The following is a 26,737-nucleotide window of genomic DNA, read 5'->3' on the forward strand; positions in this document are numbered from 1 at the left end:
CACTGAACAGCAACTTCCTCTAGAAAACCTTTTATCGAGGCACTTTGCTACTTTTAATGCTCACAAATTTATACGTCATCTTGTGCTGCACACAACGCAACATCTCTTTCTCCTCTTTCTTCTCTCTCCACCTCCCATTTCCTCTCCTCAACCTAGTTTGGTTAACTAGAGTGTGAAATCAGTTCCTAACAGTATGAGGAAGCTGAACGGCGATGCCTCTGTGCTCAAATCTTTTACATCTGTGCTGCAGTTTAAATCAGAGCTTCATAGATGGATAGTTACTGTAGACTGTTAAGGTGCTGGCGGGCTCGCTTACAAAGGGCGTCAGCAAAAAAAATGTGTCGCAAAAATGAATCTACGGCTGCAATCCATGTTGCTGTGCATGTCTCGCCCACCGCTTTCGGCATATGCACACACATGAATGCATGGTTGAGTGCAGTGTTTTTTTTTAACATGTCTGACAAACCAGGGCAGGCATTTATCTAGCACACACACAGATGCTTCTATATTTGGGTTTCATAACATATCAACAAAATCTATTTGAAGAGTGAATTCGGTTGATAAAAGTGTGTTTGTGACTCTGTGTGCTGTTCCTGTGCGAGATAGCCTTGATGTGGAGCTTGTCATTATTCTCTGAAACTGCTCCTGGCTGTCTAATTTGGTATTCAAAATGCCCTCTTATTATCCTGGAGTTGCAGGGAGAGAGCGAGAGAGAGAGAGTGAAAGAAAAAACTGTCACAGCAAGTTCATTTACATTCTAGTGCTACAGTGTGTCAGGCCTGTCATACTTACCCATAGCACCTACCACTTTGTGTCTGGTCCTCAGAAGCTGATCAGTTATTCTTTTTGCTGTCACCCTTCACTCCAGGACTACCCAATTTAACAAAGTAAAAAAAGAAAAGATTCTTGAAATCCACTGTTGGTTTCCCGTGGGAATAATTTCCATACACATTGTCTCAACTTTCAGAGCAAAGGTGTGACACCCATCATTGTTTTTCTTTAGCTTACAGTTTTTTGACACTGTGCCTGCTGGTGGCTTGGACGTGGACAAAATAAAATTCAGTCCTGCTCTTTTGCTGTCATCCTCTGTTTCCTTTTCCTGTCTTCTTTGATTAAAGTTCTCACACTAAACCCTATTTTTGTTTCCTGTATGCACGTACATTTGTGTGTGGATAGATTGGACACTACCCTGATAGACTTTACGGACATGAAATGCCAACGCGGTGACCTCAGCTTCATCTTCAACGGCAATGCCATCCCCTCCGAGTCTTTTGTCGTGCTGGACAACGAACAGAAAGTCTACCAGCGGATACACCACGAGGTGTGTGAGACATGTACAAATATAAAGCTGACAGTCTCACTTACGGCTCCTGACTGTTGCAGTGTTCATCACAACCCACATTTAGGACTGCAACTGACAGTTATTTTTCATTATCAGCTAACTTGCTGAGTAATTTCTGGATTTGTGGTTTCGCCCAGCTCAAAATGTCCAGTTTGCTGTCACAAGACAAAGACAAGCACAAAATTCTCACATTTGAGAAGCTGGAAGCAGTACATATCACTGAACCTTTGGTTGAAAAGAACAAAACTGACAGTTTTGCTGTTGTCACAGCTTTATTGGTTATGGGGCTAAAAATGTAAAGGTTTGTTCAGATGCTTAATGTCAGTCTGTCAAAGATACAACAGTGTTCCCGCTCATTATGGTATTTTTATGTGCCCAAGTGAACAATTTGTCCTCAGGATAGAGCAAACAAAGGTCAAAGGTCACAGATATTTGCACCCTGCGTCTGTGGACCATGAATATACAGTACCATACAATATTTTGGTGTGACGTGGCCAGCGGGTTTCAAGAGATCTTGATCTAAATCTGCATGTTGATGTTGGATCAACAGACATGAAAGTGACTGGCTCCCACCACCAGTGGGAAAAATATAACTGATAGTTTGGGATTGTTATTGGTGGAAAGTCTGTGCTGCATTAATGCTACAGTCTGATAAATTCACATCCTCAGCCATGATGTGGATGCCCAGTTTTTTTTTTTTTTTTTATGTAGTTAGCTGGGAAAAAATACTGTGATGAAATATTAAAATCGCTGGTGAGCCTTCTGTTAGCACTGGATTAACAAATCCAAGCATGCTCTCCATCCTGTTCTACTGGCTCGTTATCGTTGTTAGCATTCCTCATTCCTTACATCTCATATTGAGTGCTAGTGCTGATCCCTCTGTCCCGTCATTTCAGGAATCAGAGATGGAGACAGAGGAAGAAGTAGACATCCTGATGAGCAGCGATGTTTACTCCGCCACGCTCTCCACCAAGTCTATCACCTTCTCCAGGGCGCAGACTGGCTGGCTGTTCAGAGAAGACAAGACGGTTGGTGTCAGTTGTTGGGGTCCATGTTGTTAACGTGATATTATTATTCCCGCCGCCACTGCTTCTCCAAACACCGCTCTGGGTCACAGGGTTCCACCTGCTCGTGGAATTTCTGGAATTTTCACTAGCTTGTTCCAGACAGAAAGTTGGGAATTTGATTAATTCTTCAGGAAGGGCAGGAAATGGAGGGGAAACATTACACAGGGGGTCAGTACACAGATTTGTATCGGCATGTATTGTACACATGGGGTGTAACATAACATCATTTGTTGTATGTGATCCTTTTCAGCTGGTCTCAAAACAAGACCAGACTGTTTACCCCTGTTCAACTTCTCTGACCTGAAAAACATCATAACAACAAACCAAGTACTCTTACTTTTTAATCTTGCTGGACTTGCTGGACTATGTTCTTATTTTTTTCTTTATGTTTGAGTTGCTGGACTTGTAAACGTTGGTCCTCTGTGTCCTCTCGCTAGTTCACCCCTGAAGTCTTCCTCTGTTAGAGTGTTACTTTTGTTTAGGAACTACAGTTTTGCTTTTCGGTGCTGTAGACTCCCTCTACTTTCCTGATCATATTTCCTGTGCTACATCAACCACACCAGGCAGGAAAAGACGTTAAATAAATCCAAGGAGCAGCGGTGATAACCCCAGGAAGGAACCACAGGTGATAGGCTTGGGGTTAAAAACAACACAGACAGGGTAGTTGGGGGTGGGTGGGGGTGAATGATTTATGTGGGTATTGCTTTCTGTCCTGTCGCTCCTTTGCCCTTTTGACATTTGTTTAAAAGGGAAATTGGTGACTCGGTGGGGGAGAGACTTATCTAACTGTTTCTTCTATCTCCAGGAGCGTGTGGGAAACTTCCTGGCAGATTTCTACTCTGTGAACGGCCTGGTGCTCGAGTCCAGGAAGAGACGGGAGCATCTGAGTGAGGAAGACATCTTGAGGAACAAAGCCATCATGGAGAGCCTGAGTAAAGGAGGAAACCTCATAGAGCAGAACTTCGAGGTGAGTCGGGCATCATATCCAGTCGGTTGTTCCCTTATTCCTCTCGGCAGGGCAGTGAGTAAGCGGAGAGATTCCACCAGAGAATCATGTTTACGGCCTCAAGCCTCAGCTATACTCGCTTGCGTGTTCAGCGCATGCACGCTATGAATCAAATCAAAATGGCGACATCCATGCAAAAAGAAGAAGAGCTGCTTTGTCTGCTGTACTGAACACAAACACATAAAAAAAGAAGAGAACAAGAAAGTGGTGGAGAGCTCAGGCACAGTTGGTGAACTAACAGAGTACTAGGGTCTTTCTAAATCTGAAACTATCACACAGGAACTAAATGTAGTTCCTGGTTCCACCCATTGAAATGCAGGTTTAGTTCCTCAAAGGTTCCTGATCCCTTGATTTGCCTACCCGCATTAAAACTACTTTTGACTAATATTTCTGTTTGAGATTGGCGAGATACACGTTCTGCAGGTTTGATGCCGTTATTGAAATGTACCTCATTTACATATCCCCTTTAGTTTATTTTCCTGCAGGTTCTCCTACAGTGAAAAAGCTACATAGTGAGTGAGCTAAACCTAAACTTGCACTGTGGTAGTTGATCTCTCTTGGGCCAGTAACTGTGACAGATCTTCACAGACATCAAGTTTTGGATGTTTTCTCAGGATAAAACAAAGAAAAAAAGAGCGAGCGAAAAAGATGGCCACTAAAGTGCAGCTCTAAACTCAGAGCACAGGTGTATGTTTAATGTTCTTTCGTGACTCGCTGTTAGGAACTTAATAGCAAAAAATGAGAAGCAGTTGGAGCACAAGCTGTTCTGTTGATAAACATCCTGTTTACTTATACCTCCTGCAGCGTAACCACCAGTCCAGTCCTGAAACTGTCCTGTCCCGCTGGAACCTTGGGGTAGGACATCAGTCTCAGAAAAGATAAACCTCACACTACTTCCCCCTGCTGTAACTGTACAAAGATAAATCTTGTAGAAACAGCATGGACTTCCTGCCAGACTCTGTCAATCAACTTTGCATGGTCTATTGAAAAATTCCTGTCTGACTCCCCACTGTTGTGTCTTTGATGTTTTTTTTTGTTTTTTTTAATTTGTTTCCAACATGAGAACAGAATGAAAAAGCTGCTCCATGAAGACAGGTTTATTTCTCCTCCTCATCCACACTGCATGGATTAGAGTCCCAGCACTGCCACCTAGTGGTGAAAGCTACAAAGCTGCACCTTGTTCACAGGGGCGACTCTCCCACCCACCATCCATCCCCTCACTACAGTATGTTCCAGAGTTTGCTTAGCAAGCCCTTGTCTAAACACCGAGCATAAAGCCAGTCACACAGTGAAGACAAAGCCTCTCAACATTCAATAGATGCCTTTTAACTGCTCGCTTGTTTTCTGTCGACTCTCCCTTGTTCTGTGCTGGGCTTTGTCTCATCACAGTGTCCTCTGTTGTTTGTCAGTCTATTTATACAAATTTGAATCAGTGCCTACTCATGTTAAAAGTAAGAAAAGCTGTGTTTTAGTGGGCCTTGGTGTTGACGTGGAAATAATTTCTCCTTCCACGCTGGTGGGAAATGATACATGGAAGTGGGCGAGGGGAAAATAAACAGCAGCTGTGACGTAGCTGTGTTTACCACAGTGAGGGAGAGCAGGTCAGCTCTGTGCCTGTGGACACAGGGAAGCGTGGGGGGCTTTCGAACAGGGCTTGACACTATTGATCACACGGATGAAGGCTAAAACCCCTGGTGCCATGGAATGATGGAGGGGCGGGAGCGGCATACCAGCAGATCAGGGCCTCGGCAGCCTGTGTGTACTCTGTCCTCGTCACAACAACACGCCAGAGCTGATACATGCAGTGTGAGAGCGAGCACTCAGCAAAGCCGCGGGGGGGGGGGGACAAACCCCACCAAAACATTTCTGTGATGACTGCAGCAAAGGTGGGAATGAAAGGGCAGCTAAAACGTTGTCTCCGTTTTCATTCACACCTCACACGTCTGACTCTTGGCACAGTCAGGTGTCTTATCATCCACCGCATTTTTCCACATTATTCTGCCCTAGTTGCCTTATTTAACCACGGCTCGCGAAAGAGAGGTCAGCTTGTGTGATTCCAATTTTTTTTAACCTGAACGTTGGCAGGAACAGCAAGTTCATTTTAGGAGAAAGTCAATTTTAGGAGAAAGAGGATGGAGCACATCCCAGTTCCAATTCAGGGTCAGCAAGAACAGACTGTCCAATCTTAAAATAAACTGACTCTGAAGGAGAACTCTGAGTCAAGATCGTTCTCCTCAGGAAGCTCAGATTCTATGTTTTGTTTTGGAGCGAGTTCTCTTTAATGCTGCTTTGCTGGTGGGAAGAGTCTCTGTGGATGATAAAAATGAATCAACCAGCTGATCAAAACGGCTGGTTGTGATATTGACTCCAGGTATTTTGGTCAGTTAAAAGTAAATCTTATTAGGTTAGGTATTTATCTGTCAGTATCATACTTTCTACATCTGAACTGTATTTTATCAGGTGTGTATCATATGTATGTGTCATTATAAGGGTGATTTTTGATGCTTTTCAGGCTGACAATCATATTACAAGCATTTTTATTTTATTGCTATGTCTTTGAGTTGACTGATGTAGATGTATTGCTAGTAGGTACACCAAGTCTCGAGGCAGCAAAGAAACTGATCAGAAAATAAGGATTAGTTTCCCATCTCTGATAACAATGAAACAGAGTGTAGCTGGTGCTTTTATTTCTTACTATTTACTGTATTTAATGCTTCTGTATTTGCAGAAATGTCAACCAGTTAAGTGTGATTGTGTGTGATTGTGTTAGGTATTTGTCTCTGCAGGTGTCTAATGGTGTTTGACTAAGAGTAAGGCTGAGTAGGAGTAGGTTCAGTGATCTGTCGGGGCCCTCTAGTGGCTTGTACATGCTGTGTTTGTAATTGCTCTGAGGGAATAAATAAAAAAAGACTCAAGTGTTTAACTAATATTGAAGAGATTCCACTTAGATAACTGGGGTGACTTTAATCACCCATCTCAAGAACACAGATTAGGCTCCTCTCACTTTCATCAAATACCATTTTTTGTTTTGTCTGTCATCAGCCATCAGTGTATTTTCGAGCCGTTGTCGTTTCCCTCTGTACAGTGCAGTGGTTTAATCTGAGATCTGACCTTAACATGTTTGATTTTTTTTTTTCTCTGCCCTTCAGCCGGCGAGGAGGCAGTCTCTAACTCCCCCGTTACCCAACACTATATCCTGGGAAGAATACATTACTGCTGACAACGGAAAGTAGGTGGCACTTTTAGATTTTTTAATTTTTTTTTTTTCTACAGTGGAAACCAGAACATAAGGGGACATAGAGGACGTAATGTTACTGTAAGTCATAGATGTAGCTGAGTGAAGGAGCTAAACCTCTGATGACTTAACTGTTTATAATTTTTATTTCAAAAACAGAAATATAGACTGGTGTAATTTGTATGATTTCCCTACACGTTACAATGTCATTAACACATACTGCTTCCTTTTTTTGGACATAAATCTTAACATGCAGAGATCTCTTCTCACAACTACTGCAGAGCAACAGTATCTCATGTCAACTCCTTTCTCTCTCCTCCTCAGAGCACCTCATTTAGGAAGAGAGCTGGTCTGCAAAGAGAGCAAGAAAAACTTCAAAGCCACGATAGCCATGAGTCAAGACTTCCCTCTGGGCATTGAATCGTGAGTCTTCTTTTTAACTTAGAAACAGGCAGCAAATACAGGACGCTCTGTTATTTTCTCCTGACAGGTCCTGATAAAGACAGACACTTGTAGAAATGTCAGAAAAGCTTTTTTTTATATATATATTTGCTAAAATCTCAGTTTTAACCTTTTAAAAGCATTTTTTATTTAATTTACTGATTGTGCAAAAAAAAAAAAAAAAAAGTAAAGTAGCTGGTACACAGTTGTGTTGAAGAAATGTAACAAAATCAATGAACTTATGAGATATAACCAGTTAAATTAGCTTTATATTTGTCTGGATTTCAGCCATAAGTTTTGTATGTTGTCGATTTATTTTCTGAAACTATGTGTTTGTTTTATTCCCCCTCAGGTTACTGAATGTTCTGGAGGTGATTGCACCCTTCAAGCACTTTAATAAACTCAGGGAGTTTGTGCAGATGAAGCTCCCCCCCGGCTTTCCTGTCAAACTCGGTAAGTAGATGTAATTCAAAGAAGCACACGCCATCTGCGCGTTTATTGGACAGCTTGACTGTTACATAGATAAATGTAGAATCGGCAAACTAAAGGACGTGGTAGATGAAAGGGATTTTGTCATTTAAAATGTGGAAAGACATTTACCACAGACGGTGTAAAATTTAAAGAGAAAAAGTGTGCCTCTGAGACGTCGCAGGTGTAATTTGTAATCCTGCTCCTCTCTCCCTGCAGACATCCCTGTCTTTCCTACGATCACAGCCACAGTGACATTTCAGGAGTTTCGCTACGACGAGTTTGACGCGTCCATTTTTACCATTCCCAACGATTATAAAGAAGACCCTAGCCGCTTCCCCGACCTTTAACCTCTCAAGCAGGAACAGGAAACATATGTACAACAAGGCAACATTATGCTACTAAACATTCTTTTTGAAATACAAAAGGAAAAACTAGCAAAACAGTGGTAATGGCTTCTCGACAGTTTATGGATTCCACCCCCCCCACCCCCCCACCATCCAGACTGAGTACAGACAGCAACACCACGACCAGAGTTTGATCATCATGGCAAAAATAACGGCATCGTCCAGTGTGGCATATCGTCCAGACGTGGATATCTGATGAGAGATATAAAATGTCTCATCAGTGAAAAGGGCATTGAAGTTAAACCGAGTGGCAGCAGAGCAGGTGAGTTTTCTGAACATGGGGTATAAGTAGAAGACATTAAAAGACAACCAGTTCAGTTGATGCTATGTATTTAAGTATGTAAGTAATGTTTTTAAAGGGACTGTGTTTAACTGACCTGTAGTAAAGCACTGACATTACTGTGCCAGATGTTGGAGAGGAATTCCACTAAAAATGAGTTTTTAGATTCTTTTCCTACTTAAGTAGAAAGAAAATTCTCAAGGTACAAAGTTGTTCAGTTTAGCCAGTAATACAAAAACTGTACATAATCTACTGCACACCTCTTAGACAGGTGTGCAGGGGAATAAAATCACAGCTTTTTTACACTCACTTCTTAAATGTTATCCAGTTTAGAAATGTTCCCAAAGATGTACTGTTAAAATGTCACTTTGAAATTTACAGAACTGAAAATCAGTTGTGTAAAATGTTAAGTCCAGCTGATACTTTTGTAGGTTAAAAAAAAACAAACTAAAAATCACTTTTTTTTTGTAGAATTCCACTTTAACTCTGCACGTTATAAAAATTGTGTGTGAGTGTGTGTGTGTGTGTGTGTGTGTGTGTGTGTGTAACAATAATTTTCATGGGCATGGAGTAGCATCACTGAACTTGTGGGCACTATGTAGATCCACTACATTCAGTTGAGTTCATAGACACTCGTGTTGTGACACTCAACCCTTAACTCCTGCATTTTAAATACGATAGTTAAATCAAGGCAACGCTAGAAAAATGCTGCAGACTTTTATGGTACAACAGTTTGTTTGTTTGTTTGAGTGGCAGCGAGTGTTAAGTTATGACGTCCAAGCCTTTTGTTTCTTATTTACACCTTTGTAAATTGTGTAACAACCTGTACAATCCTGCTAAAAAAAGAAGATTGTACAGAAAGTAGATGTTAGGGAATGAATGCCTACAACATTTGTCCCATTTTTACACATAACAAGAACCAGGCTTTTCCCCTGCACAGTGTGTAAATACATGTTTTATGACTTATTGCTTTTGTCTTTTATTTTACATTTCCTTATTATTCGTGCCGATGAGTTTAAGATGTCCTCTGCAAGAGGAAGAGTTGTGGATTTTTTTTTAATGTAGCGTCACGTGAGTTAATTTGAGAATTATTGGTTTGTAACATGGTGGCAGTTATTTTTGTACATACTCGTGTTGTTTTGAAGAAAAAAATGAATCTCTTAATTCTGTCATTTTTTTCACCTCATCCCACTGTATCTGATAAACTTTACAAACTTCCCTCAGGTGGGTGGAACCAACGATCACTTCCACCATGTGAAAAGCACAAAGCAGGAGGTTCTTAGGAAAAGTTATTTTGTAGAAAGGCCAAGAGCCGTTCATCGGAGGCTGGGGAAGTTTAATGAGTCTTTCTAGATGCTGTTGCTGTGGTTCATGAGCTCTTAATTACTTTGAAACAGGTGATATTATGGTGGTTCAGTGGCTGCCCCTCGAGTTTGAATGAACAAGCTTTGGTGGCTCAAAGTGTTGTTCTATTAATGTGGATGCTGAACATCATGCCTATTTATATCCATATTCAGTATCATAATAACCAAATACAGTACATTTAATTTTTAACATCACATTCCTCAGTTGTGGAAGTGCAGCTAATGGAAGTGTGCCTCCTCGCTGACATAATGCTTTAACCTACATTTAACTTTAAGCTCCTTCCTGACTTCAGCTGCTTGAATTTTACATGTTTTCTGTCAGAAATTATTCATCCATCTACATGTCCGTTGTACAGCAAAAACTGTTGTATAAGTCTGCGACACTATTTTCATATAAAATGTACTAAAATAAAAATTCCACATATCTAACTGAGTTTGGACTTCATGGTTTTTTTTCCAAACTTTTAAGCAAAACTTTTTTTTTAAAGTTACTGAGTCAATTAGTGATTAAATCAACTTGTAATATAGTTCGTTAAACTCGTCAAGCTTTTTTACGTTTCAGTAAAACTTTCAGCAAAACAAGTTGACAAGTTTGACCCAATTTTATTAGTTTACTTTGGAAAACCTATTGCAGACAAAGTATTTCATTGCAACACATTTCAATCTACAGTGTACACTTAGAAAGGGCTGTAAATAGGAGGGTCAGCTGAAACACGACTGGGTGCATTACAGTTGAAGCAAAAATGGTTCAGCAACCAAAAAACAAACAAAAAAAAAAAAAAAAAAAAACATGAAGCTGGTGCCGAGTGGTGGGTGATTAACAGTCTGACCGAGGAAAGGACTCGATCCCGACTAGTAAAATATTTACAAATACAGCATTTCAGTGGAAACTGCTGCGTATTCTACTGTCAGGAATTTTGAACACAAAGGCAACAAAAAGAAAAATCAACAGGATTTTAAAAAAGTACAGCAATGACAGTTTAAAACCACATCTCATGTTATTCATATTTTAGTCCTCGTTTTCTCGTGTCTTTACAAAACTTATTCGACAGTTTTCATTCTACACCCCCTCCCCTACAGTTAAGACGACAAATCTTTTTAACTTTGAGTGATCAGGCACAGACATGTTGTGGCCTATAATAAAAATATAAAAGGACAGTGGAAAGATAACGCGGCCTGGTTCAGTCTCGGGGACGTACTTAATCGCTCATCTCCATGTCTTCCTGATGGTGATCGTCTCCGTTTAGTTTGGACTTTTTGGGAATTTGGCCCTCGGATCTCTCCATCATCTCCTCCTGGCCTTTGGGGGACGAGGCGGAGTCAGAGTCGCTCTTCCTCTCGTCGTCATCCTCCTCTCCCTCCTTTTCACTGTCATAACCTTGCTCCTCCTCATCATAATCCCGGGTCACCTGTGTCACCAAAATTTCAAGGGTGTTAGAAAAGCAAAGAGGGATTTCTGGATGCTGTCAAAATTCTGGGATTAGTCAGTTGCTGGGAGATGCTCTTCGTTCTCTAGGTACATTTCATCAACAACACACAGGATGTAGCCATACGTACCTTAACGTCTCCTTTCTCACTGTCAGGACTTGCGGTCTCGATCTCGCTCCTTGTCCTTGCTTTTTTTCTTCTTACTGGTGGAGCGTTCTCTTTCGTCTCTGCTCCGGTCCCTGTCCTCCCTCCTCTCTCTATCCCGGTCCTTCTCACGATCCTTATCCTTCTTCTTCTCTTTCTTGTGACTAAGAACATTACAGAAAACATCATATCGTCATCTTTAGTTGCTGTACTCAACTGTTTGTTTGTAAAATACTTCCATGAATTGCACAGGTCGACTCACCGCCTGGGTGATGGTGACCTGGACGGCCTTCTCCTGGGGGACCGAGACGCACTGCGGCTTCGCCTGTGTCTCCTGAGAGAAAAAAAAAAGATTAAACGAATCAGATCAGGTAACAAAATTAAAACAATTATTGTTTTCTGGATTTAAGGTGGCATGTCTACATTTAATTCCATTATTAGCTCTCAAATTTGAACTGATTTGCTGTGAATATAACTCAACATCTACTGAAAAGATTCACCCTGTTATGAGTGGTACATGTGTCTGTAACGGACCAGAATAACACCTGTGCTCAAACCACTCACCGACTGATACTTCGAGACCTCCTGGCACTGCTGTAGCTCTTGGGCGGCGTCTTGGACCTTTTCTTAGACTTTTCCTCCTTTCTCCTGTCCCTGCTCAAGACAGAGAAAGGTCAACAACGTTAGCAGCAGCAGCATGTGACAGGAAGTGGGGGAAGTTTGATTCACAGGCATTTTAAGCTTTAAGAAGAGCTGTTCAATGCCAACAGTACAAAACTGGATAGAGGCACTGATCTGAAATTTCAGGACTAATAACTATCTGTTAAGACCAATATGATAACCAATAATATTAATCTTACAAATTCAAAGTCTGCGGAGGAAAAGAGAACATTTCTTTCTCTAATAAAACACCAATCACTGTCCCTGGAATAAAGAATACATTAATTTATTGTAATCAGTTTTTTGTAGAGTGGCTGATTCTCCTTATTAACAAGCATGTACTGTGGGAAGCCCTGTGCAAACAGGCGTCGACACAGAGATAGGGAAATGGCACAAAAATCAGAACTCAGGTCTCCAGTCTGCAGCATGCTCTGCATTACTGGACGACATTATCCACTAAAATTTATCATTTTCCCCTGATCACAACAATGACAACAACAAACAATAATTACATTGTTTCAACAATCCCTAAAACTAGATTTACTGCCAGATCTTAACAGAGAATGTTTTTGAAAAGCAATGCATATTCACCATGAGCTTTTTAGAAAAAACCCTGTCTACTAAAAGGTCCAAAGGCCGCTACGTTGGAACTGGGGACAGTATCAGAGATGCTGACCTTGATCTACTGCGGCGGCTTCTATCCCGGGAGTGGGACCTCCTCCTTCGTGGGCTCTTGGACCTCCTTCTACTCCTCGAATGGGACCTCCGTCGAGACCTGCTCTTTGAACGTCTGCCAAAATTAAGATAGGATAGATTTTAAAACATAATACGACAGCGGTATCCAGTGTTAAAGTTTTATATGATGACACAAAGCACATAACTCTTCTCACACCTGATGTTAAAAGTCTCGTGGAAAAATTTGTGACAGAATCTTTACCTGTGTCTTGAGCGAGACCTGGACCGCCTGCGCCGAGACCGTGAGCGGGAGCGGGAATGTTTACGCTTGTCATCTTTCTTATCTACAGAAACAACAAGGATATAAAGTTAAATATCTACCACGTAGTAGAGACTTACTCCTACAAATGCAGACTTAAGTCTCAATTATTATTCTAGAAGTCATCTCATTTCAAGAAAATTAAACAGAACAGTCTAACTGAACAGGACTGAGGCATTATTACAATATTAGCCATTACATGCAACAAACAGACTACTCACTTCCTGGTTCAATGGCTGCAGAAATGAGAGACTGGGCCTCTCGGACTCTCTTCATGGCCTCTTCTATCTCCTTATTGGAAGCGTCAGTCTTGAGCCCTGGATTCAAGTTCAGTCCAGCCGCTAATGGATTCAATCTGCAAGTTCCATTGATCATTTAGATTTTTCTCAAAAACATATTTAGGTACAATGGATCACATATTCTAAATGAGACCGTGTATAGTTTCTTACTTGGGGTCCATGGACTGCATGAGCTTCAGGAAGTCTGCAGAAAGAGCCTGAAGGAGAGATAAGCAGGATGTTGAAACACCGGACGGAAATTTTGTTTGAATATGTTGCGACCATGAATGTAGCTCATCTGATGCTCACCTGGGGGTTCATGTTTGGTCCCGGTATTCCCATTGCAGCCATCTGCTCCATGTTGGGAGCTCCAAGACCTCCAAATGGTGTTCCTCCCATCTGATACATTGGACAAAGACAGGTCAGATAAACAGCAGAGCCTGATGAACAGCATTTAACACAGCAGCTGACTTACTACTGAGTGGTACTTGTGGTGCATTTTATGCTTTGTGGTTTGTATGCTTCCTCCTAACCCATGCTATACTCAGCTGACCATATTATTGACTGCCATTTACCACCAGATAACATTCCTTGAATCCATGATTGTGGTTTCTTATAATCACTTATTAATTCTATAGCAGAGAGGGTACACTTGTGCTTCCTAGCTTTCCAAATGTGCAAGGTACGTCTTTCATAGCTCATCATCGAGTTTTAATTCTAAGCAGTACTTAATACATCATTAATAAATCTTGCATTAAATGAAAAACGAAATGGAACTTCACTTTAAAGTACTGGAATAGATAATCTAATACCTCCAGTTTCTTCTTTGATGTTAAATTTCTGTGATTTTTTTGTTGCTGTATGCCATTTTTCTCCATTTCTAAATATGTCTAGTTGTGGTTTACCTGCTTCAGCTTCTCAAATAAAACATTACTTTCTGAGAATTCTACTCTTAAAGTCAGGTGTTGGAGTAAGTAAAGGTTTCAGCCTCCTGCATTACACATCATCTTGTGACAGTGCTCATTTGGCAAATAAAGGTGATGAAATATTCACTGTGTAAATTTACATATCTAATGCACATTTTAACCGCGGGGGCTGATTTCACAGGACACCGAACTCAGCGTCTGCCTGGAAGGTAGGAAATCAACCTAACGTTAGATACATCATAACTTGGCTTACAATTAGCAGCCTATATCAACAGCACCTAATAAAGCAGTAACAAAAGACAGTGTAAGCTTTCAAATGTGAGGACTCACCGATGCCAGAGGATTGGGTGTTGGAAGAAGGCCTCCACCAGGCATCATTCCTGCCACGGCATTGGCTGGAGCCAGCAGCGACATAGCTTTAGATTCATCAGGAATGACTCCTGGAGAAAAACAACATCATTTCAGTACATGCTCCAAGCAAACAGTGATAAACACTCAGACAAGACTTGCAGACAAGCCACCTCAGTCTAACTACTCTGTAGTGAAAAATAAAAAAAATAATGAAAAATCCACTTCTGTCTTGTCTGTAAATCTTGATCCCTGACTTTTTTTTTTTTTTTTTGTCAAAGTATGATTGTAGGATTAACAGCTATGAGTTAAAAGTCACAATACACACTGTGGTCAACACTGCCAAGATTTTATCACCTGTACTTGTTTTTTAAGTCATGAACCAAACGTAAGCAAGCACAGCCAGTTGTCCCGTGGGATGTGCTCTCAACTTTCATTAGATGTTTTATGAACAAGCGACTCACGCCGGCTGCTTCGCTATAAAGCACACAAAAACATTGAGATACAGAAAACAAAGTTCATGATTTGGGTGTAGACACAAGGGAACATTTCAACATCACTTACCACTACCAATACAAAAAACAGAAAAGGTTCAGTCATTTTACCTTTTCTGGGCTTTTGTTGGTGGTTACTTTGTACAATCCCACCACAAAAAAAAAAAAAAAAAAAAAAAAACTTACTTTGCAACCAGATAAAGTACTGCTAACAAGCTACAGTACTGCTAGGTTTTAGCCAACAGCATGTCACAAAAAAAGAGAAAATAAACAAATAAACAATGTCCAAGATAATCTGCACTTATCAGTTACAGGCTAATGCCAGCAAAAGCCATGATAAAAAATCATGAAAAATGTGCCCAAAGCTGAAGAAAAACCAAACAGTAAAATCAAAGGGAAAATCTTAAGGAGATGATCATCCATGGTTGAGCAATCTGAAAACAGGCTAATGATAATCTGACATTTTTACATTTTAAAGGGGGAGGGAGAGAGGGAGAGAGGGAGAGAGAGAGAGAGAGAAAGAGGGAGAGAGGGAGAGAGACACACACACGCTTTCTCTCTCTCTCACACACACACACACACACACACACACACACACAACAGAAAGGACACTTGAGAAACAGGATAAGGCTGCAGAAGACAAAACTGTTGGTGGCATTTTCAGCAGGGCCTGGTATATAGGGCTGGCTGAACCAGGAAAAAGAACTGTAAAACACAACAACAAAAGAAACACCACTGTTAAATGGGAGATTCACTCAACTCTTTCAGAGTCATGTGTGGAGAGGGTCAATAAAAAAGCATTTTTACTGCAACATCAAGCAGAGGCTTAATACTATGTTTTATCTTGTGTGTTAGTGTAAATTTTGGAATAAAAATGCACAGAGGAAAATACTACAAGGCTTTGGCACATGGAGCAAGTACAAGCCAAAGGCAGTCTGTGTGCTTTTCATGATTAATAACCAAATTATATTCAAATTAACTTCCCCAACATCTGCTGAAAATAACTGTGTAGATGATGGCACACACTTTCCAAATCTAGCCTTGCATGCAGAGCTGATTTAGTTAATCTATCCTGCATGCTTTATGCTTGGTGTAGGGAGGTCCCGAACATTTCTTTCTTTTCATTCCAAATCAGTGTGTTAATGTTACTGATCTGCAGATACCAAGTCCTGATCCAATATTTATATTTTTTCATAGAACAGCTGCATGAGTTTGCTGAACAGCTCTGCATTAAGAAAACAGAACACCCACAATAAACTCACCTAGGTGTCTTCACTTGTCTGGCTGATTAGACCTCCTCTACTGTAACACTGCGCTCAATTGACATCTCCATCACTCTGTTGCTAAGCTTTGTTGCACCTTTTGGGACAGGACAACTTACACCTGGAGTTTCGAAACCTCAGCAAACTCCCATCACAGTCCAGCCCAACTAATCAGCCAGTAACTGAAAACACCTACGTGCACGTTCAGGGTCGTTAATGGTTTTCTATAGATAAAATATCAACAAACATAAGATTGTCAGTGTAGATCTGTTACATGCATGGTGCATAACATCTGTTACGGATATATATATCCAAATTTAAACACCATTTTCACCTGCAGATCTTTTAGAAAGGTGTGTAACACCTACAAAATGCAGCTGATGTAGACGTAAAGTGACTGTTTTTAGCCTAAAGTGATGGCATGATGACTATTCTGACAAGTGGCGTATGCAGAGTGAAAAGGGTTAAAATATAAACAGTGGATAAGAAATGGTTCAAACTTGAGAGTAGATATCATTTAATTTAAAAAATGTCTTGATCGGCTTCGATACAGATCTGCTCGGGGCATCCCTAGTTTGGTGCATGCCTACTGATCGACATACATTTTATTTGAAAAATATTTAAATACTCTGAACTTGTGAGGATTTGAGATTGCCCTGCACCCTCTCCCCCACCCCCTCATTTTGCATAAGAGTTGTGTGGCAAATTTTTAAGAAAAGATGCCTTGAACAGAGAGAAAAAAATAAAGAGTTAATTTTTTACTGCAGAACAAGAGAGAGAAGGGGGGCTTGCGAGCCTGGTGCCATTATTTTTTCTAATCTCCTGATGGCAGCAGAGGACCACTTTCAGCCAGCAAGGAAGGGGCTCTCTGCAAATGACTTGTCCACTATGAAAACCACAACACAAATAACAGAGAGAGAAGTTTACAGCTAGATTGTAAGACATGGACACAAATGTACAATTTCCCTTTTACATACCTAGAAATGCCAAGCACTGAAAAGCTTAGCTAATTTTGCTTGGTCAGAAAAAATCACAATGGCTCAGATAGTGTTTGCAATGCTATCAAATACACCTACACATTGTGATGTACGTTCAGAGATAAGCCATGTGAGCGACAAGAATAAAACAGATACCCACCTTCAGCAAAAGGGACCACGATCAATGCTCTGTCCACGAAGACGGTGTTCGTCAGGTGTTGAGAAACTCCCACCGATTCAGACTCAAGGAACTTTACAAAACAGACACGTGAAGTCACAGGCAAGGGAGAGTCACTGGAAAAAAATACAGATATGTTGTGCAAAGAATACAAACAAGGAGATCCAATATGCCCTCTTCAAACTGTGAGTTTGTGTCCTCAGGGACAACCGAGTTAATAGTGAATTAGGTACAAAACAGTCTCTCCTGCTCTCTGTGTCCTCTCCAACATGATATTCTGAAATAAAACTAAGTCTGCTTAAGTAACATTTTAATGTGCTGTATTGTTCTCACAATTTATCCACAATTATCAACAGAATTTAAGAAACACTGCCAATCACATGCTTTGACCATGGAGTTTCTTTTCACTGGATGCTTGTAATGTGGGTGAACTGGTGTGTAAAAAACTGAACTGTTTCTGTGTTGTTGCATCTTTATCTGGCCTTAAAAGCAGTCTAAGACATTTCCTACCTGCACCGTAGCCAGGTGTAATTCATTAGAAGAAAATACAAAGCAGAAAACAATTATTATAATTCTAATCATAACCCTAGTTGGTGTGAAAATGTGTCAATCCTTTCAAAGCATCTTAGCGGGATCAGGGCAACCTACGGATCTCTGAAGGGAGTCGCTGAAGAGGAGTTTTTTATATTAATTTCACTTGTTTTTCCATTTATCAATCATTTACTAAATTTTAGAAATTGCTACTACACCTAGAACTGCAACTAGTTTATTAAGATGACTGATTAATGATCTTATTATTATTACAGTGACGATACAACACGATAATCCAAACGGGAAATATTTTGCTTAAAGAGGCTGAAACATTTTTTTTTTTTTTAAGGATTAATCAGTTATCAAAAGAGTTGTAGATTATATTAGTGCCTATTAGTCATAATCACTTGATAATCGAATAATTACTTTGATAGTTTTACAAGCCAAAAACAAAAGCCAAGTATGCCTCTCATATATTTTCTATATAATTTATAACAATGTAAATGTACATTTTAGCACGTTTTTGTTTAGAACTGCTGACCTAACAGAACAATAAATGTAAACGCATGGCCTGGGGAGTTATAAAGGGCGTTTTCACCGTTTTCTGCCATTTAACACACATAACAATTAACTAGGAAGACAGTCGAAAGACTAATCTATAATAAAAGTAATAGTGTTTTTGAAGACGTGGTGTCGGTATGTGGTGCGGGGAGGGACTGCCGTTCATTAAAGGCGCGGGTAAACGTTAGCTTTAGCATTCAGCGCGCCGTGCGGCGAGGCCTATTCTACGCTACAAGGCCTCAAGAGGAGCCCAGCGTGAGCTAGAGTACGACAACGATCTACCCAGGTATAGTGGACAATACTCACTCAGGTGGAAACAGCTTGAGCTCCTCTATGTTTCCGAGGAATCCGAACAGAGTCCTCATTTGTTCGGAGGTCGTGCTCGGGGAGACATTTGTCACCTGGATGACGTGCGTGTTGGAGTTCATTTTCGCGACTGGTTAGCAAGCTGGCTAGCTTTACACTAGCGACGTGCCTGGTTTCAAAACAAAAAAAGACGAGCTAGGAAACGTTTACGATGAAAACAACATTAGCCGAATAGAAAACCTATCATCTTTCCTGCAGGACAGAAGGTGGTTAGCGTTTCTTACGGACCAGAAGACAACAACCGCGAGCGGAGAGCAACAATGCCGCGGTCGAAACTGTCGTGAGGCAGAGATGGTGCTTTCATGTGCAGCTTGTAAACTCGTACGTATAAGTTTTTGTCATAGTGAACACAACTGATCATATTATTTGGCACCACAATATTAATACAAAATTGGGATTTGTTGTAAGCGACGAGGAGATGATTTTAACGGGCGTGGACTAGTTGTTATTCAAAGCAGAATATTCTAAAAGGTGTGTTGAGGGGGGTGTTTCACAAGAAACGGGTTAGATTTTTTTCCGACAGCACATAAAGGCAGCATTACTCGGAATACGGCTAAACCCACAGTGGGTGTGGTTAAGGCTGCGTCACAACATTTTGTTGCTAGGCTGCCTAGCTCGAGGTTTTTGCATCAGGCATTACTGGCTTTTTTACCTTTATAAATCATGTAAGTGTGCAAACATCGTGGTGGTTTAAGATCGACAAAGGTATGCACATATACGTATTTAATTTTCAACCATCAAACAGTGCTTAGTCTCGCGCAAACACAGCCTCGAATGGGCAACTCAACGTCCCACATCTGGGCGCAAAGTCGTTGCTCGCTAACTTAGCATCCTCGTAGCCAGTCAATGCCAACAGGTTGCTGTGGATATTTTTGAATAAATAGCTTTAATTGAACGGTAACGGTGCCGTTACATCTCAGGCTGACGTTAGCTTATGTAGTGTTAATCGAGGATCTAGTAAGTCTAATCCCCGGACAAGCTGTCAGGACGGGACTGCACAGAACTACAGCATGAGAGGCAAGTGGATAAACTCTGTCTGTGCACAGGTGAATATTCTCTGGGAAAAGAAAGATTGCGTGACATGCACCCTTTATTTGCACCAGTTATTGTGGTACATACTCTCAATTAAACTTAAATATTTTGAAATCCGCTATATTTGTTTGAGCCTGAGTTGGAGATGACAGGATGTCATTCAAAGAGTGTTTAAGTTTTGAGAGATCCAGCTGTGGAGCATGCGGACCATTAAAAAGGAGTTTAACAGGCACAAGAACTGATTTCAGTACTCATCTGATTTTTTCATTGACATTACTGTTAGTCTAGTACTGTGTTAGTGTAGTACTGTGTTTTGCTGGCACAACACTGAACTAATGACTATTGTACTGTACAGCTGAACTAATGACTATTTTAATTTTTGACTAATGTGGTGATCTTTTGGTCTATTTGTGAAACGTCAAAAAATAAATGCCCGTTACAGCTTTACAAAGCTGCATGACATGTCCTCAAATGTCTTGTTTTTTGATTTGATTTTTTATTTGTTGTTGTTGTTTTTGACCAAAAGTCCAAATACTCCAGAATATTCAGTTTACAGTGATATATAACAAAGAAAGTTGGGAAATCCACTCACTTGTTTCACAGTTTTTTTATTGAATTCATTGATAATCACAATAGTTGCTTAGTTATTTTTCTGTCCATCAACTATTCAACTGCTTGTTCAGCTCTACTGTTGAGATGAGACTAAAATAACAATTTTTTCTCTTTCAGGAAAATGTTGGCAGCATATAAAAATTAACCATGAACTGTAAGGGCACAATATGGTGAATGTTTTCTCATTTATGCCCCCATTCTGATGACGCCAACAGGAAGATATGGGCATCTTAAGACTAGTAGCCAGAACCATGGGTAGGATCAGTACTTTTAGGTCCTATCAGTTTGTGCTTCTCCTGGCTGCTGCACTCGCTGTTGTAGCTTTTTACTACTTTGGCTCAGAGAAGCAGAACTTCTCCAGCACCACCAAGAGAATCAAGCAGACCCAGGCCAGCCACAACACCAACAGAAATGATGCAGACCTGACTGTGGACACCAGGCTCTCGCACACAGCTGGATCTGAGGAGCAAGGAGGAGAGAGCGAGGGTTTCAGATCAAAGAGAGGGGATGGTGAGGCTGCTAACCAACGTTACCACGCACTCATGATGTTCACCAAGGTGGACAAGAGCCGGAGCCTGCAGGACAAGTTCAGGGTGGCCATGTTGTCCATGGTGAAGCATGGACAATTTCTGGAAGGAGAGGTGTTGGTGTTTCATTTTGTGAGTGATCAGGCCAGCCAAGAACTGGGAGAGAGGATGCTGCAGGAATTTCTCCTTGACGCAACGTTTAAGTATGAGGTAGGTAGTTAATCATTTATCAGTTATCTATTGATTTTTGAGACATAAGAAATCTTTGAGATGTTTTGACTTAATGATGGAAACTTGCTTTCTTGTAAAGTTGCCTGTGATTTGCATTAAAATAACGTATATATTTTTTACATTACTAATGTAGTTATTGAGTAAAGTGAGGGCAGGTTAAAGGAAATTAATATCATTATTAAGATATTTTTTCCTGAAACACTGTCTTAGAGCCACATCTATTTGCTATTGGCTATTTGGTTTCTTGTTGCATCTGTCTTGTATGTTGACTGCACAACTTTGTCTGACAGACCAGTGGCAGAGCCAGTGTTTGTACCAGAGTTTCTAACACATGACACATGACAAGCACTTACTTAAAAGCATTCTGACTCCTTAATCCAAATTAAAACGGCCTCCTGAAAGAGAAACACACTGGCTGTACATGCTGGTAAAAGTTGAAACACATGGGGGCAGTGTTGGCCTGCCAAACAAATCTCTCAGTAATGGGGATATCCCTCCTCAAATGTGCTCTCTCTGCCAAAAGAGAGGATTATGTCTTTTCTCTGTTGCTCTTTCTGTTATATACAGTGTCCTGCCCTGTTTCTCCTCTTTTGTACTCTTCACAGAGCACAAGTCATAAAGTTGTTTCCAGATTACTTATCCCTTCCCAAATCCTCCTCCCCAGCCAAACCTTTTCTCTCAGGAATGTCTCATCATCTGCAACATCTGGTGTGGATGTTACAGCTCTCTGTTAGCTTAGACTGATCCCATGCCTGCTTTTGGATTGGTGAGAGGCTTGCTCAGCTTGGCATATTGGCAGATTTTAGCCTGCGGGTTAGATTGCTTACTGTTCATTTCATCCTCTATGCTCAAAGCCTTGCAGGAACACAGCTGAAATGTGTCATGTAAAATACTGGACACATTTACTGTTCAGGGTCAGACATGGGATGGTGAAGGGCTGTGAGATATGTTTTGTTACCAGGATGTTAAGACAGGACCAGATTCTCAAAAATACAGTGGGGTCCAAATGTCAAAGATCACATTCCCATTCACCTGAATAATGATCTTGGACCCCAGTGTCTCTGTATTTTATATAGAGTGGGCAAATTTTTAAGTTGTAAGTCAAAGCCACATGAAATGTCTCAAGCCCCTTCTATTAAAACAATAATCAAAATCTAATGCAAAGCAGGAGTTGCCAGGAGCAACACTTGTAAGGAGACAGTGTAGCTTGACATTATTGTTGTTGTGCTTGGCACTAGTGTTGCTGGGAAAGTTGAGATGTATGCAGACTAGAGATAGGCCGATGTGTTTTTTTCAGGGCCGATACCGATTGTTAGTAGTCAAGGAGGCTGATAACTGATCTATTTGGAGCCGATATTCATTTGCAGTAAAAGTGAAAATATTGGCGTCAAAATTTTGAATAATACAAACTTCAACACTTAACTTTGTTTAAATGCCTTTAAGCATATGTTTATTAAACAGCTTTTCAGATTTGCAACATGTTAAAGGTTGTTTTTTATGTTAGACAATAGACATCTTTGTTTTAAAATTCTAACAAAAAGTGCAGGGAGCTCAGCAGCATGTCTTATAAAGTTAAATGGAAAATTAAACAAATAAATAGCTCCCTAAAGTTTTCTACAGTAAAAAAAGTTTTCCAAAATTTCAATATAACTGAAATGGTATTTTATCTTTCACTTATCTTTGTTTTAAGTTCAAACTTTTTCTCCTCTCCGCCGTGTGTGTGCGCACTGTGCATGCACAGCTTTCACTGCTGATTGGCTGTTACCTGTGCCGTGGCTCTGCGTGTAACCAATCAGATGGTGCTGTGGGTGGGATAATGCTGGAGACAGAGTAGTGACTGCAGACAGAGAGGCGGGGCTGCATCAGAGCCAAAATAACCCAGTTTTAAATTGCTCTCTTATCGGCCGTCGGATTTTAAAAAAGGCCGATGCCGATATGCGTCAGAGTGCGGAATATCGGCGCCGATAATCAGCCCGGCCGATAATTGGTCTATCCCTAATGCAGACGTTTACAGTGACATAATGATGTGATCTATTGTGGCTCTCTAGTGCGTGGGAAAGCAAACTGGTTCTTAAAAAGTTTGCAAGTCGAACCATCTTCGAACTAGCACCTTAGTTCATATTAGTGGAAAGCAGCAGCATGTTGCAGGGGAACTTAAGAGCGAGTCGGGCTGGGTTGTGATAAAAACAGTCTTAGCTCGTCCTGCATCTTATTTAGGAATATATCGATATACCTTAAAAAGCTGATATACTGCTCTGCCTTATCTCTCTTGGCGTGCACCCAAACATTCCCACAGAAAAGTCAAAAGTTACAGATGGGATGGACTCTCCCCAGAGGCCGACTGAGGCAGTGCATCTGAGCATGTTGACATGCTTGTCTGCTCATCACGAGTCTCATTTCTTTTAATTATTTATCTTAAAGGAACTTGAGGGTAAAACAGTGGTTACACAAGAACCTCAGCCTCCATCACGTCCCAACAGCAGTGAATTCAATGACCCACTTGACATTAGCAACAAACAGCCTGCAGAGTCACACTACCCAGAGGCTGTGCTCATTACTGCTGACCATATTTCACACAACATACTGGAGTCTTAAGCAGTGTGTGCTCTAGTGCTAATGACTGCAAAGAATTTAAGCAGAGTGTTGTGATATGATTCCCAGTTTAAAATCCTGTTCCTGTCAGCAGGAGAGCGCATACAGTTCACAAACGCTTATTGTCCTTCAACCCTTTTGATTTCAGTCATAATCCTGGTCTCCTTTGAACGTAAAACTTAAAATTTTCTGACTAAAAAGTCAGAATGAGTTTGGGAGATACTGAACTAAAGGTTACAGATTCACAAACATGATTGAAATTTAAATAGATTTTCCTTTCCTTTTTTTTTTGGGGGGGGGGGATATAAAAAGGTAATACAAGGTTTGTAGTCGGCCCTTTTATGTGACCAATCCAGTTCATCACAACAGCTGTTGCAGTGATGTGTGGATTCTGAAATGCTTTGCACAAATAGAATCAGGAGACTTGGAGCTTTCAAACAATGTATAATTTATCAAGGTTGTGTGAACACTGAGTCCAGTACAGACCAAAATACATCTAAAGTAGCACTACCAAAGCCAAATGAGTGGGGCGGTGTATTTTAAGATGCTAAGGAGCAAAGGGTTAATATCCTCACCTCTTTATGGAGAGCCTCTGAAAATAATGTCCCTCTAACAGGTACTCTGGTTCATGTAGATGTTTTAACTCCACTTTATGAACTTTTATCTTCTCCTATTATTCATTTCTGTTTAAAAAAACTTGTCCACACAAAGACAGTAAATGTTACCGACAGGTAAAGAAGTATAGGAATGTTTTAAACTTATCTACATATCCACCTTTCACTTGTAATATTTCTCATTGTGTATTAAGCCTTAAAGTTCTCAGTTTCTCCCTCTCATACTCTGTTCAGTAGAGGTTATGGTAAGCAGGTCCTGTCGCAAAAGTCAAAAAAGGAAATTTTGCTCAGCACTGGCGTTCCTTCAAAAAGCAGCGCAGCGTGCCAGCGACTGCCTGACATGCCCAGTCTCTCAAGTCAACAGCTAGTTCTGTTTTTGAGCTAATAATAATATTTGGCCACATAGACTGAATACCAGAGGTATCAGAAGTGTAGATGATACAACAGAACAGCATTTATTTTATCACTGACTAAAAATGCTGTGCGGCTGCTTGGCAGTGTGTCAGTATGTCCTAAAATCTGTGATCTGTGGGAAAAATCTGGGTTGGAGAAGTGGGGTGTAGAGTGCCTGTTGAAATACAATGTGTTTTTATTCACTCCAGAATGGTGAGCAATAGCCTGTAAGCAAAGTATAATGTTCCTCTAACTTAATTACAACGTTTGACCGAACATCAGATCACATCCCATGTTTAAAACAATCGCCAGCTGTTTCTCACAGGTTCAGAATTCATTCGTGTTCAACTCCAGGGGAAGGGTGGGGCCTTAACTTGTTGCTCACAAACCACATGTTCTAAGTATAAAATACTATAAAAAGTAGCAGGTGCTTAAGACTATACTGCTACTGTAAAACAAGAGAGTTTGAATTGTGTGTTCAGGCATGTCAGTTTTCAAGGCTGGTTAGTCAGAGAGCTCCTCTGGTTCCTCTTTATCAAAGGAACTGCTGCGTGAGCATTCATTTATGTGACACATAAAAATGTATAACTGCTGGTCTTTTTGTGCTTTTTCTGTACAGAGTGAAATTAATTATAGCTGCTCACATGGCAAAATACTAGTCCGCCATCAACTGTGTGTCACTTGCACAAAGCAAAATATAAACAGATTGTGGAGGTTGCAGTTGGGTGGCTGGCCCACATTTACCCAATGCATCAAAAAGCTGAAGCCAGAAGACAGTATATTAGTCTGACTGATGGAACTGTGTAGTTGGTCAATCTGTTAGGCCTTAAAAACATTCCCACATAGGTAAACCCTTTACTATACTGGAATAAACTTTGTTTTTGGCAGTGCAGATTACTTATATTGACTGATGTCCTGTTCACAAACCATCCACCTGATCTCAAAAGACTTAAAGTAGCAGTCCTATGTAACCTTTTGATCAGAATGTCAAATATTTGGTTCATTTGAGTAAATTGCAGAATTGCAAAATTGTTTATTAAACATAGAAAACCTTCCAATAATTAACATGCCATAAAAGTTGGATTTAGGATTTTTCCTGTCCTCAACTAACCATCCATAGTTACTGTTAGTCCTGTCTTTCCAGGTTACATTTTATGTAGCAAAATTATTCTTGTGGAAAACCTAGCATTACTTTTCCCCTGATTTTACTCACGCCTTTCTTTGTTGTTTTGTTTTGTCTGTTGACTTGAATTGGTTGTGACTGACAGTGGTGTTTTCTTAATGAAACCACAGAGACAATTAGCTTTTAGCTTTTATTTTTGAAGTTTTACTCTGCATAGAGCAACTGCTGTTCTAACTCTTGCAGTCAAAATGTGCATTCATCGTCTGATATAAGCGTTATGATGCGACTTACTTGTTTTGAATGGCTTAAGAAAATATAATGAATGTATAGAATTTGAATGTGTCCATTGCAGTCCCAGTCAGTGAGCATTATTTGTGAGGTTTTTGAAAATGTTAGTTCCTCTACCCACAGCAGTGATTTTATTTGCCATTAGATCGCATTACCAACACTGATTTCAACAAATGACCAAGGGCTTACCTTAATCTGTGAGGGATCACTAAATGACGTTTGCCCATCGAGGCACATGGGCCTGATTCATAATACACCAGCCATATTGTCAAGATTATATGTAAAGACTCTAACATACACACAACTGATGCCAGGCTTAGACCAGAAAATCCTTGATTGTCCTCAGGAAATGCTCCGAGTTAATAGTTTTTTGTTTTTTTTTGTTTTTTTTTAGTTTTTCTCCTGCAGGAAAGCTTTAATGATAATCAGTGCTTACTGTATTTAAAAAAATCCTCTTTCAGTAATCTGTGGAGATATCTACTGTACTGATCAGAGCAGAAACTGCTGCCTCACAGCCACGATGGGATTTAAAGCTCACAGGAGCAGCACTGGGAGACACCAAGTAGCT

General features: G+C 40.5%; 3 protein-coding genes across 5 annotated transcripts in view; 2 read left to right on the forward strand and 1 right to left on the reverse strand.

Annotated features, from left to right (window-relative positions):
- Window positions 1-10,043, forward strand: part of ankrd13c (ankyrin repeat domain 13C) — a 28,745-nt gene extending 18,702 nt beyond the window's left edge. Inside the window, exons 7-13 of the mRNA XM_018673126.2 lie at window positions 1,177-1,321; window positions 2,239-2,370; window positions 3,215-3,376; window positions 6,565-6,644; window positions 6,975-7,073; window positions 7,444-7,544; window positions 7,779-10,043. Coding sequence (XP_018528642.1) covers window positions 1,177-1,321; window positions 2,239-2,370; window positions 3,215-3,376; window positions 6,565-6,644; window positions 6,975-7,073; window positions 7,444-7,544; window positions 7,779-7,909 — 850 coding nt within the window. The 3' untranslated portion in view covers window positions 7,910-10,043. The remainder of the gene's footprint in view (window positions 1-1,176; window positions 1,322-2,238; window positions 2,371-3,214; window positions 3,377-6,564; window positions 6,645-6,974; window positions 7,074-7,443; window positions 7,545-7,778) is intronic.
- A 155-nt stretch (window positions 10,044-10,198) lies between these two features.
- LOC108881257 (serine/arginine-rich splicing factor 11) lies at window positions 10,199-19,030 on the reverse strand. Its single transcript, XM_018673127.2, is given in 13 exon segments — window positions 10,199-11,019; window positions 11,168-11,191; window positions 11,193-11,346; window positions 11,445-11,516; window positions 11,747-11,836; window positions 12,519-12,632; window positions 12,780-12,861; window positions 13,058-13,191; window positions 13,286-13,332; window positions 13,424-13,513; window positions 14,371-14,480; window positions 17,282-17,415; window positions 18,698-19,030. Coding segments are annotated over 13 exon segments (1,383 nt in total). The 5' UTR covers window positions 18,820-19,030; the 3' UTR covers window positions 10,199-10,809.
- The window catches only part of xxylt1 (xyloside xylosyltransferase 1), a 32,258-nt gene continuing 22,942 nt past the window's right edge, over window positions 17,422-26,737 (forward strand). Inside the window, exons 1-2 of one of the 3 annotated variants that reach the window (XM_018673130.2) lie at window positions 17,422-18,677; window positions 20,519-21,138. In XM_018673130.2, the coding sequence (XP_018528646.1) occupies window positions 20,623-21,138 (516 nt within the window). In that variant the 5' untranslated portion in view covers window positions 17,422-18,677; window positions 20,519-20,622. Of the gene's footprint in view, window positions 18,678-19,179; window positions 19,775-20,518; window positions 21,139-26,737 lie in introns of those variants that run through there. The other 2 variants (XM_051077269.1, XM_051077270.1) reach the window with 2 other exon arrangements.

The sequence above is a fragment of the Lates calcarifer genome, linkage group LG17 (assembly GCF_001640805.2).
Source record: "Lates calcarifer isolate ASB-BC8 linkage group LG17, TLL_Latcal_v3, whole genome shotgun sequence".
Lineage (NCBI taxonomy): Eukaryota > Metazoa > Chordata > Actinopteri > Centropomidae > Lates > Lates calcarifer.